This window comes from Hippopotamus amphibius, chromosome 5 (assembly GCF_030028045.1).
Source record: "Hippopotamus amphibius kiboko isolate mHipAmp2 chromosome 5, mHipAmp2.hap2, whole genome shotgun sequence".
In the NCBI taxonomy this organism is placed as follows: Eukaryota; Metazoa; Chordata; class Mammalia; order Artiodactyla; family Hippopotamidae; genus Hippopotamus; species Hippopotamus amphibius.
In genome coordinates, this window is record NC_080190.1 from 146,084 (window position 1) to 163,619 (window position 17,536).

General features: G+C 53.0%; 1 protein-coding gene across 2 annotated transcripts; it reads right to left on the reverse strand.

Annotated features, from left to right (window-relative positions):
• Positions 1-1,507: 1,507 nt before the first annotated feature.
• LOC130854460 (cytochrome P450 2E1-like) lies at positions 1,508-13,205 on the reverse strand. Of its 2 annotated transcripts, none has more exons than XM_057737299.1 (9): positions 12,986-13,204; positions 11,880-12,039; positions 8,919-9,068; positions 8,460-8,620; positions 7,836-8,012; positions 6,635-6,776; positions 3,296-3,483; positions 2,657-2,798; positions 1,508-1,897 (listed from the first exon to the last, which is right to left on the reverse strand). In XM_057737299.1, the coding sequence occupies exons 1-9, from the start codon at positions 13,160-13,162 to the stop codon at positions 1,707-1,709; spliced, it is 1,488 nt and encodes a 495-aa protein (XP_057593282.1). In that variant the 5' UTR covers positions 13,163-13,204; the 3' UTR covers positions 1,508-1,706. The 2 variants fall into 2 exon arrangements, with proteins under 2 accessions (XP_057593282.1, XP_057593281.1); XM_057737298.1 differs by lacking the exon at positions 1,508-1,897 and adding an exon at positions 1,914-2,361 and having other exon boundaries at positions 12,986-13,205.
• Between the last annotated feature and the right edge of the window lie 4,331 nt (positions 13,206-17,536).

Genomic DNA, 17,536 nt, shown 5'->3' on the forward strand with positions numbered 1-17,536 from the left:
TGAAAGGAAAGAAGAATGACTTGAAGATGGAATTATCAAGCAAAACAGAGACAGACTAAAATATTTGAGACAGTCTTAGCCTATCCCTATTGCAAAAAAGTAAAAATAAAAAGTGCGTATTTGGAAGAGAATACCAAGGGTGTGGCCTAGTGACCCTTGGATAAGGAGACTAGTGTGGGTGTGAAAAGGGAATTAATCAGATACCTTGGCAGGAAAAGTGCCAATTTAGAGTGAAGGGAAGGGGAAGGAATGAATAACTGCTGTTAGAATGTTTTGGATTTTACAAGATGGGATATTTACTTATTCAGCTGTGAAGTGTGCTAGACTTTTAGACAAGTGAAGCTTGACCCCAATGGTGACTCAGAGATCATCAGGGCTGCCTCTTTGGTTTCAAAGTGGGCATCATTGTCTTGCCTCCAGCCAGAGGTCCCTGTTGGAACTCCTGGGGGCAGGACTGCCTGACAGAGACCCTAGGGCATGACACCTGCCCAGCAGAGAATCAGGGGCAGGACCTCCGTCCTGGTGGCTACAGCAGGAAGAGCTTCAGCCAGAGGGGATCATTCTCAGGCTTTAAGATCTTGTAACTTGCTCTGCTAGGTTTTGGATTGGCTTGGGACCCGACACACCTTCCTTCTTTCTAACTTGTGAGGATGTTACCCAACATGGTAGATAGGACTTTGAATATGTGACAGGGTAAGGATCCTGAGAAGGGGAGATGATCCTGGGTTTCCTGGGTGAGCTCGATGTTATCACAGGATCCTTATAAATGAGAAGCAAGAGGGTCAGTGAGAGCTGGAAGATGCTGCACTACTGGCTGTGAAACCTTGTTTACTAGGAGTGTGAGACGTACGTGCTGCACAGTGCTCCCAGGTGCTGCAGCCTAGCCCGCTCAGCTCTCACGCTTTATGCCATGGGGAGGGGCTGCTGTCATGCCCACTTTACTAACAGGGAAGTCAAGGCAGGAAGGCGGGCCGTACCGTGGGTTTCCTGGTGTGTGCCCACTGGGTGGGAACAGGGATCTCCTCTCAAATTATTCTTCTGTTTCACAACATTGAGGTTCACTGAGCTGATTAAACATTTCCCCTTTTCTGCCTCATTCCTCACTAGGGTACCCATGTGCGTATAATTTCCCCTTCCAGGCACAAAGTCAGATTTAATATTAAGAGATAATACCTGATGTCTATACTGAGATTTCACATGTATTTTAATCTTAAAATATAGCACAGGATAATGCTATTAGTGAACCCAAAGGAATAACTTCACATCCTATGGAAAAAGGGCAGGGGATACATTTTGGATATGGCTAACATATCCTCCAAAGATATGTTATTTTTATTTTTTCAAAACAAGAAAATAGTGTCTTATTTTTATTTGAATCCTTTATAAGAGACAGTAACTCTGATGACCAGGAAGCTCTACTTTTACAGAAGATTTTAGTTTAACCCACAGTGATATGTTCTTATTTAACACGGTTTCTGGGAACTCCAACACAAACTAAATCACAGTGTGCTTTAATTGGTTTAATTAGTTTGACACAAGCTTTTTTGATTTGCTTTCAAACTCTATCTGAAGCATGTGGCTGGAAAGCACCCCTCTGGCCCCGTTGACGCCCTGTGGAGCCCTGGCTGCCCTTGCTGAGGGGGTGCAGGGGAGCAGGAGGCCTTCAGGCCGGCATCAAGGAGCGGGGTCTTCAGAGCACGTGTGCCTCACACTTGCGAGCGGGGAATGACACAGAGTTTGTACCGGGGGGGGATCTTGGCAAACCCAATTGTGATGGGGCTGAGGTCGATGTCCTTGGGGTCAACAAGCGACTTCAAGTTAAAGTGCTGCAGGATGGCGGCCAAGAACAGGAAGAGTTCCATGCGAGCCAGGCCTTCTCCAACACACACCCGCTTTCCTGGAGGTGACAACAGCACTAAGACACTGCTCCAGGCGGGACAGCGGGGGGACCGCTGAGTGGGAGGAGGCCATGCATCAACGGCACCCTAAGCAGACCTGAGCCCCGTCTGCCCGTTGAAAGGGAGCCCGGAGTGGATTTCAGTGTAAGGGTATCAGCGACAGGTGTGTTCAGGGACCAGCCGTCACACAGCCTCCACCGCCAGGACTCCGCTGCATAAAGCTCCGTTAGGCTGGGAGGATGGGCTCTGCCAGTGCTCAGCCCCACGTCCTACAGGAAAGCAGTGGGGCCCCGGGTGGAAGGCAATGCTCTCGTGTTGGGTGTTAACGTTATCGAGTTGGTTACAGATCTTTCCTCACACCCACACCGAGGGAAGGCCCTGGGAAGGCAGCCAAGGACTGGGAAGCTTCGAGGGCCCTGCGATGAGTCTGGGTAACCAAACGTTCGACGTTGCTCAGTAACCCCTGTTTACACGTATAAAGAGTTAGGTAGTAACGTTTTGAAAGATTTTCACTAAGTTCTATTACATGAAGAGTTTTAGCACTGAATGAAGCGAAGTATCTAAGGAAAAAATAACTCATCTCAACGCATTCCAGGACTTCTGTTGAAAAGATGTCATTTAACTCTCTGAACAGGGAAGAACACATTTGGGTCATGTCGGGGCCAGAAATAAGGGGCATGATACAGATCACACGTGGAGGAGAGAGCAGGAATTAGAGACAATCCCTGGGGAAGGTGCTACCTCTGACCTCTTCTTACCTGCGGAAAATGCCTTGAAATGGTCGCTGTACTTGAACTTTCCATTTTCATTCAGAAAGTGCTCTGGCTTAAACTTCTCTGGTTCAGGGAACTCTTGGCTGTCATACAAGACGGAGTCCAGTGTCGGAATTATGACTGTGCCCTGGAAAGAACAGGGGCTGCCTTGGTCAGTCAAGCTAACACAACACAGGCTTTCATCTGGGAGCCCCCAGTTGAATGTTACATGAGATAAGATGGTATGTTTCCAGCTGGGGAAGCTGTTCGCCTGAGGGCAGATAGAGAGCAGGTGGGGGTCACGACTAAGTGGCGATGAGAGCTCTCATCTTTTCAGCGGAGTAGCTCCTCTGAGTTACTCATCCAGGGCTGGATGTTACTACTTCTGCCTGTCTCTGGGGTTGGAACCCACCACCGCCCCCAGGCCCCATCTAAGGAGCCCCGTGCCCAGATTGCCTCCATTTCTACGGCCACCAGGTCCACATGAGGCCTGCTCGGGGAGCACCGCTCCGCAGGTAGGGATGCTGGCCCCACCCCCAGTGTTCAGCCACATCCTGCAGGTGTCCTTGGGCCCCATCCCGCTCCCTGCGGGCGGCTGGTCTACAGGGCAGGGCTCAGGGCGTGCGCTGCAGGCTCCCTTCTGACCTTGGGGATGACGTATCCTCTGAACATTGTGTCCCGGGTTGCTTCATGCAAGAGGTTGGAGGGAACGAGGTCGATGAACCTCTGAATCTCGTGGACCACAGCATCCAGGTAGGGCATATCCAGCCTGTCCTTGACGGCAGGGATTCGGCTTGGCCCAATCACCCTGTCAATTTCTTCATGAAGCTTCTCTGCCAAGACATGCATGGAATAAGCGCACGACTCCAGGCTGCTCCCAACCATCTGCCCAGCAGACGCTTGTGGAGCTTTGGGTTATTGGATGGCTCCCCCGCACGCGTCAGCAAGCGCTGAGCTCCGTGTGCTTAGGTACCGTCCACAGCATCCACGTACACATTTACTTATGGCCTCCATTACCATAGCTGGTCACGGCTAGTCCAGTTCTAGTCCAGCCCTTGTCTCTGTGCCAGGCGTCGAAAATAAAAAAGCGTCTGGGGATTTCTAGCTGGAGGGGAACTCTGTGTTAGTTATTATGCCAGGCTGGTTTGTGGCACGCTTCTAAGGAGTGCGGAGGTGAAGGGAGAATGGAAGCAGACGCGCATGGTGCCCTCTGGAAGAGCCCGGGGGGCAGCCGTCTGGAAGACCCTCTCCTGACAGAGGCAGCGGCAGCCTTTGGCAGCTGCGTGGCCTCTCTGGGTTGGAGGTTACCTGCGGACCTTGCTCAGATGTTGAGTGAACTGCAAACCTCCGTGCAGTGCGGTAGCCAAGTGAAAATTTTACACACGTAACACACTGTGGATGGGATGCTGATGCTTCGTAAATGGTAAATGTGAGAAGGCCTCCGTGCAGGTGCCACACAGCAGGGCAGGGATACTGCGGAGTCTGGGGTGGGTGCGGACGGCAGGGAGGCGAGGAGAGGCCTCAGCGGGCTCTGCAAGCTGCTTTCTTTCCAAGGGCTCTGAGCCAGTACTGCAAAAGGTGAGCACACGTTCCCTTCGGCACTGGATGTATGGGTGTCCATTGTATTTGTGTTCTGTCTTTTTCTCTGTTTTGGAAAATCCTCATAATTAATCATGCAAACAATTTTGGAGTCCTGGCACCCTTAGTACAGAGCGGTCAGAGGCTCCCTCAGAACTGCCACGGACCCGTGGAGCCTCCGCCCCTGGGCTTTCAGCTCCTTCGCCTCACCTTTCTGTCAGCAGAAGAGCAAAGGCTTTGGAGTCAGACAGACCAGGTCTGACCCTGGACGAGCCCATCTCCATGTTCCTGGAGAGATGCCCTCACGCCCTTTTCCATCTGCCTTCAAGAATACAGTGTGTTCAATGAGGTATCACCTCACACCAATCAGAATGGCCATCATCACAAAGTCTGGAAACAACAAATGTTGGAGAGGGTGTGGAGAAAAGAGATCTCTCCTGCACTGTTGGTGGGACTGTAAGTTGGTACAGCCACTATGGAAAACAATTTGGAGGTTCCTTAAAAAACTACACATAGAACTACCATATGATCCAGTAATCCCACTCCTGGGCATATACCCAAAGAAAACCATAATCCCAAAAGAAACTTGTACCATAATGTTTATTGCAGCACTCTTTACAATAGCCAGGACATGGAAGCAACCGAAATGCCCATCAACAAATGAATGGATACAGAAGATGTGGCATATATATACAATGGAATATTACTCAGCTATAAAAAGGGATGAGATGGAGCTATATGTAATGAGGTGGATAGAACTACAATCTGTCATACAGAGTGAAGTAAGTCAGAAAGAGAAGGACAAATATTGTATGCTAACTCACATATACGGAATCTAAAAATGGTACTGATGAACTCAGTGACAAGAACAAGGATGCAGATGCAGAGAATGGACTGGAGAACTCGAGGTATGGGAGGGGGCGGGGGGTGAAGGGGAAACTGAGACGAAGCGAGAGAGTAGCACAGACATATATATACTACCAACTGTAAAATAGTCAGTGGGAAGTTGTTGTATAACAAAGGGAGTCCAACTCGAGGATGGACGATGCCTTAGAGGACTGGGGCAGGGAGGGTGGGGGGGACTCGAGGGGGGGGCATCAAGGAAGGGAAGGAATACGGGGATATGTGTATAAAAACGTTGATTGAACCTGGTGTACCCCCCCAAAAAAAAAAATTAAAAAAAAAAATTAAAAAAAAAAAAAAAACACAATGAGATATCATTCACACCTGTGAAAATGGCTATTATCAAAAAGACAACAAATAAGTACTGTGGAGAAAAGGGGATCCTCATGCACTGTTGGTGGGAATGTAAATTGGTGCAGCCATGATGGAAAACAGTATGGAGATTCCTCAAAAAATTAAAAATAGAACTACCATATGATCCAGAAATCTCATTCCTGAATATTTATCCAAAGAAACTGAAAACACTAACTAGAAGAGATATGCACCCCTATGTTCATTGCAGCATTATTTAAAGTAGCAAGCTATGGAACAACCTAAGTCCCATCACTAGATGAATGGATAAAAAAAAAAAAAAAAAAAAAGAATACAGTGCGTTAAAGGGCTGGTCCCCGCACCTGGCACACAGCGGGACCAAATCACCATCAGCAGCAGCCAGCATGGCTCGGGGGTGAGGAGCTCCTTGCCGTGGGGACCCCCACCCCAGCTCTGTGCCCAGCTCAGCTTAGGGCAGGGGCTCCAGGCCTGGCACTGGTGGGGAGGGCACCCCGGCCCCAGGCGATGGCGCCTGTCCCTCCTCTGTCCTCGGAGGCTGGTGCTGATCGGACTGTGGACAGATGGCACTGCTCACACCGCCCCCAGTGGGCCCGTGTGGGGCTTTCTGGTGCCCGGTGCTCTCTGCATGCGGCCCCCAAAGCCGTACCTGATCCACCCCGGGTCCCACCTGGTCCAGGAGCGGGGGAGGAGCCCTGGGAGGGAGGGCCGGGTCCAGGGCTGTGGGCACCCTTGCAATGCTTTTCCTGGGCTTCCTCCTCTGATCCCCACTCTCCCAATCGGCTGAGCCATGTCAGGAGCCTCCCCCCGGCCACCGGCCCCCTCCCAGCTCTGCCTGGAAGGCTGGGTCCTGCTCGGGGGCGAGGTGCACGTGTTTCTCTGCCTTAAACAGACCACGTCCTGGAGTGGATGCACACCACACGCCGGTCCCCCACTGGGCTTTCCTCCCGCGAGCTGGGGTTTGTCAGCAGGTGTGGGAGGGCTGAGTGCCGGGTGCCTGCCATGTACTAGGACACTCCCCCTAATGCGTTTGTCCAGCCATCCCAGTGCCACTCCTGCAAGGGTTAACCAGCAGTGCCAGCCCCGTTGTGCAGACAGCACGCTGAAGCCCAAAGGCTCCAGGCTAACCGTCCAGCCACACGGCCCAGTGTCCTTGCCTGTTACTTGTCCTACCTTCAACCTCCGGGTATTTCATGAGAATCAGGAGCCCGTATCTCAGGGTGGTACTGGTGGTCTCTGTCCCCGCAAAGAGCAGGTCGGCCACGGTCACAGCAACGTTGTCCAAGGTGTACATAGGGTCTGCGCTGTGTTTCTCCTGCGTATATAAGAGACAGGGACTCAATACCGGGATGTCTTCAGGTGGATGAGAAAGAGACCCTGTGTCCCTCAGCAGAAGAGCACCTGGCAGCCCCACCAGCTCCACGGGGGCCTGTCCTGCCCAGACACCGTGGTCTCCATGGCAAGGTTAGGGAACAGAGGTTCCCAGAAAACCGACCAGGGGCAGGACTGTGCCCCCGCCTGGCTGCGGGGTCGGCGCTCCTTCTCTGGCCCCGAGGGCCCTCCTGGGGGGTGGGGCTCTCCTTGGCCCTGTGCCACCACCTCCAGCAGCCCAAGGCCGAGCTGTGGGGCTTCTGCAGTGCTGCACGCAGCCTCTTTCCGCCCCCACGGCCCATGCCTTTGCATCCCAGGAGGCAGAGACGTCGCTGGGATACTGGGCATCGGGTAGGGGGTGGAGTGGGGAGAGGGGTGGGAGGGGGCTCAACTGAGGGAGGAGCCTCTCAGACACCCAGGACAGTTACCCTAGGAAACCAGGTGTGGTGATCACATGTGGTCCCACAGCCACGTGTGATGCCAGGGCAACAGGAGAGGCTCGACCGGTCTGCGTGGGGGAACCAGGGGTGCACCAGGGAGGTGGTACTGGGAAGGCCTGGGCCCCCTGGTGCTCGTGCAACACGGGGGGTTAAGTGCCGATGAGGAACGCTGAGGGCCTCTCCCGGATCAGACACGCCCATTGGTCAGTCGATCAGAAGTGGTTAAGCAGCTGCGCTGAAGGGAGCCAGTGTGAGGGTCTCACTCACCCCGTCCCACAGCCCGCGACGGTGTCCCCAGAGAAGACCATCTTTGCGGCCAGCAGAGTGGACAGTACACTGGAGTGGCCAGGCAGGCTGGCTCTGTGTCAACGTGCAGTCACGCTGAAGCCAGTGTATTTGTGTAAAACTAAGAGCACCAGAGTGCACACAATGTGGGCAGTGTGGACGCCACAGTGCAGGTCATCGTATAAATCTGAACAATGCACCCCCGCCCCCGCAAACCCATCTCATAACCGCTGAGTGCTCGGCTCTGCCTGGTCTGGAAGCTGCGAGCTGTGAGGTACCTTCTGCATTTCCATCAGCATGGTGTCAGTGAAGTCTCGGGGACAGCTGGGCTCCAGTGACTTCTGGTGGTCCTTCACTCTTTCTAAAGCATAATCTTTTATTTCAGAGATATTTTTCAGTAGTTTCCTATGGCTTCCAGGCAGGTAATGTAGGTAGCCTGAGAAATAATTGTAAAGCTAGAGAGAGAGGGAGGGAGGGAGAGAATTTTCTTACTATATGCATTTTTCTCGATGCAATAGCATTTTGTGTACGAGGCGAATGACCTTCTCCAAACCTGAATTTATGGCCTCACTATTGTATTATTCAGAGTATTCTGGCTGAAAGTATCTTTCTGGGCACCACTCTACGAGGCCGTGTGAGTTCTGTCGTGGGAATGGGAGCGATAGGCAGAGGTACCGCGTGTCTGGTGAGGACCAGTTTTGAAGCGTGAAAAGGTAAGTGTCCCGAGGCCAGCACGGGGGAACGGCGGGCCCCACGGACGTCTCCAGAAGGAGCGTTCAGGCTCCCTAGTCTCATGTGCCTGTTTGTCCACACACTCAAGTGCCGCCTCTCAGCCCTTTCCTGCTGTAAACCCTAGACAGAAGCCGGGTGCTGACACGGCAACAGGGAGACAAGTGCTTCACCTGGATCCAGGGCGTACTGAGCAGGTAGAAGTCCTCATTGAACAGACGCATCAACCGCAGACCAGTCTTGTCACTGTAATCAACGCGCTTGTGGAAGAGGATGTCGGAGATGACGTTGTAGGGCCCGAAGCCGATGACAAAGGTGGGGTCGAAGGGCTGGCCTGGAAAACAGGGGCGCCGTCAGGGCGCTTGGCTCGTGGGCGTGGCGGGAGGGATGCTTCCAGCGCTTGTGAGGAGACGCCCTGGAACTGTGAGAATTCTCGGGAGGCGGTGACGGTGTGAACCCCACCGGCTTTCTTTACTTGTCCGTTATTCGGGACACCCCAGCCACACCCTCCATGAGCACGCCCGCTCCCTGGATTAGAGAGGAATCCGGCTTGAGCAATGGTGCCTGTGGGCTGACACGGGCAGCCGTCTCGGGCCGCAGGGGCCGCGGGGGCCGGGCCAGGCGGTACGCACCCTGGGTGCTCCGGAGCGCCTCCAGCAGGAAGTGGGCCTCCCTCTGGATCCGCTGCTCGTTGCCCTGTTTCCCCATCCCTAAGTCACGCAGGGTGGTCAGCGAGAACCGCCGGGTGTCCCGCCAGGTCGGTCCATTATTGAAAATGACCCCTAAGGAAGAAGGGTGAGCAGAGCCATTACTGCAGATGCTCCTCTCAGGAGAAAGGGGGCAGGAGTGAGGGGCGGCCGGCACTCTGCTCTGCAGGGGGAGGAACTGAGGGGCCACACTGACCAGCACAGGGACAGAGGCTCGGGTTTGGAGAGAAGCCTTTGGGGGCGGCCTGCTTTCTGCACGCTGCTGTAAGCTCTGCAACCACCAGCCTCCTTGATTTCCCCACTCTGCCTTGCGTCCTCCCCACGCGAGGGAGACCACACCTGACCACCGAGAAAGTCCTCCCTCCTCTTTCCTGCCTATGGACTAATTTCCCTGAAGCCATTCTGTGTTCAGTGATTTTGACCCTCACACTATAGACACCTCCACTTGCACTTTGTGGCTTCACAGCTAGTCCTTACTAGAATCGGAGGTCACAGGGCCCCCCAGCCATGCAGACCTCGGGATCTGGGAAGATCTTGAGCTGTTTCCCTCCTGCGTGTGGAGGCCTGAGGAAGGCCATGGCCCAGATATTCCAGAAGGAAGTCTGTCCGGGCCTGAGGGGTAAGGAGGGGAGGGCTTCATTCTACCCCCAAAGAACACCTGGATAGCCTGCAGAGGAAGCTCAGGGCAGGGGTGGGAGGGGAGGAATGTGACCCAGGGAGGTTGCCATGGAGACAAGCCTGCGGACAGACAGCAGGACCGCTGATGGGTGTGTGGGCACCGAGGAGGCCCATTTGCAGGTGCCGTTCAGCAGGTTAAAAGCACAGGTGGAAGTGAGTTCAGGGTCCTGGGTCCAGGGGTCCTGGTGCAGATTCCTGCGGGACACTGCATAAATGGCTGCTTGGATGCTGGGCACGTGGCACAGCAGCCCAAGAGGGAAGGACACTCCACACGTACGGGTGTCTGAGCCAGCAGCCTGGCCAGGCCCCAGGCAGCCCCAGCCTTCTACGTGCTGGACCAGGGCACAGAGCGGCCCAGCACGGGGGGCAGGGACCAGGCGTGCGTGCTGAGGAGCCCGAGGACACGGCACAGACTGTGCCCAGAGCCCCGAGGGCCAGGGGAGCCAGAGGAAAGGCAGGAAGCAGAGATGCTGGGGGACCACCCTCAAGGGCATGTGATGAGGAGAAGAGGGGGCAGAGGAGCGAGGGGCAGAGAAGCAGGTAATTTTACAATGTTCTGCGAAGAATTGTGGGGAAAATAGGTGGAAAATTCAGAAAATGTGAGAAGAGACAAAGAGAGAGAGAGATACAGAGATAGAGAGACAGAGACAGATGGAGAGCAAAAGCCATAGAGAGGACAGAGTCAGAGAGAAAGACCCAGACATGGAGAGAGGGAGAGACAGAACCCAGAGGAGCACCCTCGTCTGGGACCTAAACAGGCTGAAACGCCGCCTCCCCCGGAGCTGCGTGAAGATGCACTGAAGCAGCGGGTGGGGCCCCCGTGGCTTGTCAACATGCAGCTGCTGCGCTGTGCCGCGCCGCGCCACGGCGGCCACCAGCCGGCACGTGCACTGTTCCTGGGGACCAGACGCAGCCCTGGTCCCGGGCCTGGCTGATGTGCAGGGTCCGCCCTGGGCCACGTGGGACATACAGAAACAGGACCCTGGGGCCTCAGGCAGGAGGCAGCCGAGCCCCCGTGTCCCACCTGCAGGCTGTGGATGAGGGGCCCTGCCTGGCTGCTTGCAGGGGCCCGTGACCGGGACCAGGGCTGGCAGATACAGGGTGCCCAGAGCCAGGATGGAGCGCCTTAACCCCAGAACGCCTGCCCTCCTGGGGCTCTCCTCCAGGGGCTCTCCTCCAGGGTCTCTCCTCTTGTGTTCATGACAGGACTAGGGGCTTGATTTCACGTCGAGTCAAAGAAACCCTCCATGTCTAAGAGGGACAATCAAAGGCCACTGGTTGTGACAGGATATAACCTCGGAAATGGAGACTGCAAAAACTAGGCGAGGAGGCCGTGAACGACGGTAAGCGCATTCATTTGGAAATTCCACATAAAACGAATACGTTTTCTAGAGGCTCAGGAAGAGCTAGAGACGTCCATGTTTTATAGGGTAGATGGGACACTGTTGCATTCTCACCTGCTTTGGGACCTCAAACACCAGTGAGCAAGTGGTGAAGGACAAACAGGCCTGGTTGGAGGACAGCGGGCGGGGCGGGGAGCTTTCAGAGCTGAGAGGTGGAGGAGGGCGCCCCCACCCAGCCGGTGTCCCCCCACCCAGGCTCCAGGACGTGCCCAGAGACACAGAAGGTGGAGGCTGAAGTCAGGAGTCTGGAAATCACTCAGATAAAGACCAGTTAGCCACAGCCCCTGGCCCCCAAGGCTGCCATTGCCTGCAGGAAGGGAACTCGGGGCCCTGGGGACCCCGGGGGTCGGGGCATAGGAAAGCGGTGAGGCTGGGGGGACCGAATCACTGGGAACTCTCTGCACCCCTTCCTGGTGGAAGCACAGCCCCAGGTGGGGCGTCGGAGAAGCGGGGTGCCCGTGGCAGGTGAGGGGTCCTGGGCGATAGAGACCCAACACCCAGGCGCAGCCGAAGCTGTGAGTGGAAAGAGCCCCAGGAAGGCCGAGGCACAGCCCAGCTGTCAGAAGCAGCTCCCTCTGTCCCATTTCTCTAGGAACATGTCTGTCCTGGTGGTCAGGGCTGGGTCCTCCGGGCCTTGTCCACGCTGGGTCCATCCAAAGGCGCAGAGCAGTGACTGAGTGAGTGAATGCACCAGCCTGCACCTGAGCTGTGTGCGGCTCTCTTCACCTTTCCGTCTCCAGCACGTTGTTACTGTTATTTCAGAACCTGCACCCCCATCTCCCCAGCCCCCTTATCTAAGACGCACCTTTGTCCTTGTGCACCTGGAACGGGACGTGTTCTCCTCTGCCCGAAAACTCGTTCTTGTAGTCGAGCAGCACCTCCTTCACAGCCTTGTAGCCGTGCAGGACCACGACGCGCTGCGAGCCCAGGTACAGGGTGAACACCGGCCCGAACCGCTCTGCCAGCTGCGGAGACCACCAGGCGGCGGAGTTAGCCGCTGCGGACTTGGGGAGGAGGCCCGCGCTTTACAGGGACCCCCCAAGGTCGCTGTTGTTGACAAGCAGAAACCAGAGTGATCTGGGGAGACCCTCCCCACAGAGGCTTCTTCAGCGGGGAGTGCATCCTGGGTGCGCCAGCTGCCCTCCCTCTGGGACGCAAGGAACGGGGCGGGCTGAGCCGACTCCTCTTGTCCCCCTGAGGCCCCGTTGCCCACGTGGGCCCCGCCAGCCCCAGTCTGCTGTCCCCAGTCAAGGTCGGGGCCCCGGGGCCCTGCTGGGGGCCCCAGGGCCGGACTGTCCCCAGACCCGAGAGCCCATCTTGCTCCGTGGGGCCCGAAGCTCAGCAGCGCCTTTCAGGGCGGCTCTGCGCCCTGCGGAATTCTTCATTAACGCATTCAGCAGATTCGTCAGTGCATTTAGCTTTTAGATTTCTTAGCTCATTCACTGTTTGCAACGACCTTAGTGGGAGGTGGGGCGGGGTGGGGTGAAACGCTTCACTTTGCACCCTGTTCTTGGGCAACTGCAGAGAACTGCAGGTTGACACCCGGCCCGTGAGCACCTGGGCTCAATGCACGTCCCTCCTTGCATCGCAGGACAAACGGCGACAGCCCCGCCACACCGCCCTGGCCAAGCTGCCCAGCGACAGCAAGACAGTGAACACTCTGCTCAAGCAGGGGCCTCCGGGGCCGGCCACGGCCACAGCCACGGCCACGGCCACAGGCCCACGGAGCTCCAGGCCCCAGCTGTAGCGCTAGCTGAATATTTTGAATATCACTCTTGGGTGCTACTGATAATTCTGTTAGTTCAGAACAAGCTGGTGTCGAATTACCATTTGTCTGAGACTGAGTTGAATGCACTCATGTTACATCTAATTCCTGATTTTCCTCCCTCAAGTCAACAACACTTCGCTTACCCTGGTGAAGGATTTGGGAATATTCTTCACTTCCAACTGGAAAAGGTTCCCAACGATGGGCAGTGGGAAAGGGCCAGGGGGCAGTTTCCAGCTGCTGTAGATGTGCTTCCAGATGGAGATGAGCAGCAGAGTGGCCATCCACACCAGCAGAGCGACCGTGATGCCGAGGACGGCCATGGTGCCTTCGGGGGTCTGCCGACGCGTGGGGATGCTCCTGTGGAGAGGCCAAGCTTTATAACGCGTCCTCAAGAAGGAGGGTGACCAGCCAACCAATCCCACCTTCCTTTGCGTCCAGCCCAAGATGTTAGTTTATTATTAGCTGCAGCTGGCCCTCATTTCAAAGCTGATCCCTGCAGCGGCTGCCACTTAGAACTTCATCCAGGCACCACCTGGCCAGGCCTGGGCTCTGGGGGCACTGTCTGCTGACACGTGCACAAATGCCAGTAAACAGGGCACCCAGGGGAGCTCCACCACCCCATAGGTCAGAACAGGGGTGGGGGCCTGTCCGCCCTTTGACACTGGTTGGACAAGGAGGAGTATGGTCCTGTTTACATGGGTTTGTTTGAGTAGGATTTATGTAAGGCAACATCAATTATGTGCTGACAGTCTCCATGGCAGAGTGCCCGATCGCCTGGTGCACATCTCACCCCTGGGCAGGAGGTTTGTCTGAGCGGCCCCAGTGGTACTGAATCCAATGGTACAGCAGCCAGACCCACAGGCCAGAGAAGGAAAATTCAGCATCTGAGCTTTGTTCCACTTTGTCAAATCAGCAGGTAAATTCAGTCGAGGACAAAGAAGAAAAAAAGAGTTGACCAATTTTGAAAAAGTTAATCGCTAATTATAAAACAGGTCCATTTTTATTGTAGAAACTCAGGGGATAATTACTGTTTAGAATCATTTTGTCAAATTCTAAAAAACGGGGCTTCCCTGGTGGTGCAGTGGTTAAGTATCCCCTGCTAACACAGGGGACACGGGTTCAAGCCCTGGTCCGGGAAGATCCCACATGCCATGGAGCAACAAAGCCCGTACGCCACAACTACTGAGACTGCACTGTAGAGCCCACAAGCCACAACTACTGAGCCTGAAGCCTGCAACTAATGAAGCCTGCGTGACTAGACCCTTGCTCCACAACAAGAGAAGCCACCGCAATGATAAGCCCGCACACCACAAAGAAGAGTAGCCCTCACTCTCCGCAACTACAGAAAGCCTGCTCACAGCAATGAAGACTCAACGCAGCCAGTAAATTAAATAAATACATAAATTTAGTAAAAAAAATCCTAAAACAGGTACATTAGGGGTTTTCTTGTGTTTGTTTAAATCAATGAGCTATTTGCGTAGACTTTATGTTTCAAAATGTCACCTCTGTGCAGGACACCATGCACCTCCAAGCTATTTCTTTTCAGTTGTTTTAGATATTTTACAATTCTTTTGTGCGTGTTTCATTCTGTCTTCTAACTGGTGATGTGGGAAGATCTTAATTTATAAGTTGTCATTTTATACTTCTAAATAAGTCGTGTATCTCTGTGTACAATTCAAAGCATGAAGGAAAGTGAAAAGAACAAAAACCACCTCCTGTACTTTTATTTACATAAAGCAGAGGCTGCATTCCACACTCTGAAGTCTAGCGCACGTTCCCTCCCAGCTTACTAGCAAGTGACAGGCCCTGATGGTTCTGCATGTAGCACTGCAGCTGCATTACTGGTGTTGGACGTGTTAACGTCCTCTGCTGTGAAGGGGCGTTGACCTTGGCGGGACTCTGGGACCCGTTTTCTGCCCGTGAGCTGGTAGGCTGCAGGCCTGCTGAGCTGCATGTGCTCCTGTCGTTCCCTCCCAGGGGCTGGTGTGGGGTAGCAGGGCCCATTCCTCAGCATGGAGACTGTGCCACCTCGACCCCTCTGCCCTCTTCTTCCACCCTGCCAGGCCTGCCTGACCGACATCAGGGTCCACGCAGCAGTTTCCTTTTCAGGTTGTCCCTCCTGCTGGTGCTGGAGGGATGGGCAGGGTCAGCCTTCCCTGGGGCTCCAGTTCAAGCCCTGACCGGTGGGCATGCAGACAGGACGTGAGTGAGGCCGAGCAGGCCCCGGGGCCCCACCCCAGCTGAGAATAGCTACATCTGGCAGCTTATCTGAGCGTGTGCATCCTGGCAAGGGGGCCCAAGGGCAGGCGCAGGTGAGCCTAGACCCCCCGGGGTGCAGCCGCGGCCTGGGGCAGGCCCTCTGTGGAGAGGCTGCTGGATGGCCACACAACACAGATTCTAAATGCAGGTACAGATGTCCTTGCAAAGTGAGGGCAGTTTGGAGCACTTCTTCTCAGAAGCAAGGCCTTTTTATGTGTCTTGCATCCTGGTCACGTGCCTGCAGCTTCTTGGACAAGGGTGACTAATTGGGATGACAGAGGTGGCCTTGCCTTGTGCCTGGCAGGACGGGGTACTTCTCCATCAAGTCTATTGCTGGTTGGTTGTGACAAAGAGACAATCATATTGGGACCATTTTCTGCTCTCTCTTGTTGACAAAGAGTATTTAGCAGGGATGAGTGTTGAGATAATGAAATATCTTTTGAATTGAGACAGTCCTAGGATTTTTCTCCTTAAATCTGCTGGTATGATGCTGGATGAGAACATGGTTTCGTACGAAAGCAGGCTTATGGTTCCACTTCACAGCCAAGATTTCCGTGGAAAGATACTCTTTTCACATGCTCATGGATTCAACTTGTCAGTAGTGTTTTTAGTCATTTTGCATCTATGTGTTAATAGATAAAATTGGGCTTCAGATTCTTATGTTTTATTGTGTTCTTCTGTAAGAATTGTGCTAACTCTAGAAACAACTGAAATTCTCTCCATCTTTTTCCATTGTGTGGGATACTTTAAATTTGGGGGGAATTATCTAGACTTTGAAATTTTCATAGAATTGACTAGTAAAACAGTATGGAAAGACCTTATTGCAGTTAATTATGTCTAAATTGAAATATCACCAAAATTAGGAAAGTAAGACATGCACCTTGTAAGAAATCAAACAATGCAGAACTGGATAAAGCAGGAAGTGAGAGTCCAGACTTTCCCCACAGAGGTAGCTTCCCTATTTGAAGTCACATTAAGAAAGAAAACATACTGCCAATTCTGTTTTTAATTATTCCTGATTTTTAGTTTATACCTACTAAAAGATTTCTTTTGCTCTTACTTTGAACAAGTGTATCATCTTGTGCATCCATTTGAAAGGCAAATGTAAACAAGTGTCTTGGTTCAAGTGTACTTAAAATAACACCCAGCTGCTGCAGAGCACAGGGAGGTCAGCCTGGTGCTTGGTGATGCCCTAGAGGGGTGGGGTGGGGAGGGCGGGAGGGAGGCTCAGGACGGAGGGGGTATGGGGATGTATGTACACATACAGCTGGTTCACTTTGTTGTGCAGCAGAGGTGAACACAACATTATACAGCAATCATACTCCAATAAAGATATATAAATAAATAACTTTCAGTGTCCTTTCCTGGTCAGGAGAGAAGCACATCTTCAACACTGGCATAATCAGTGGCACCAACTTGAAGTAAAGTCCTGGAAGAATAGCAGAAACATCTTTTTAAAAGCTGCCCTGCAATACTTTAAATGGCACAGAGGGAATATTTTGTAGGGAAACCATGGACTTTGACAACTCAGGAGAAACGTGTTTCAGAGAAGTTGCACCCAAATGGTTTATCCTGGGTACAATTCCCCATCAGATATAGAATTTGCAAGTATTTTCTCCCATCCTGTAGGTTGTCCTTTTACTTCCATGATGATGTCCTCTGAAGCACAAAAGGTTCACATTTTGATGAGGATTAAATTTTGATGAGGTCTAAATTTTGATGAGGTCAGGTTGATCCTTTGTTTGTTTGTTTGTTTGTTGTCACTTGTGCTTTGGTTTGTATGTAAGAAATCATTGCCTAATCTAGGGTCACAAAGATTTATCCTGAGATTTTCTTCTTAGTATGCGATTTGAATCCATTTGAGCTGTTCTGTATAGGGTATGAGACAGGGTCCAACTTAGTTCTTTGGCATGTGGGTATCCTTTGTCCCAACACCATTTGTTGAAAGGAACAAATTTCAGTAATGGAGAAAGACCCAAGAAGGCCAACTGTCTTGGCACTTTTGCTGAGAATCAATTGACCACAGATGTGAGGGTGTATTTCCAGACTCTCAGTTCTATTCCATTATTCTACATGTCTATCCTTATGCCGGTTCCACAGTGTCTTGATAACCGTAGCTTTGTATTAAGCTTTTAAGTCAGGAAGTGTGTCCTTTAAGTTAGATCTTCTCCTTAAAGACTTTTAAAAGCTATTCTGAATTCCTTGCATTTCCGTTTGAATTTTAGGATTAGCTTGTCAATTTCTGCAAAACAGATACGTGAGATTTTGATAGGGATTGAAATAAGTCTGTATGTCTCTTAGGGAGTAGGGCCATCTGTATGAGTTTGCTCGGGGCTGCCATAACAAAGTACCACAGGCTGGGTGGCATAAACAATAGAAACTTATTCTCACAGCTCTAGGGGATAAGTCCAAGATCAAGGTGTCCGCAGGTTTCC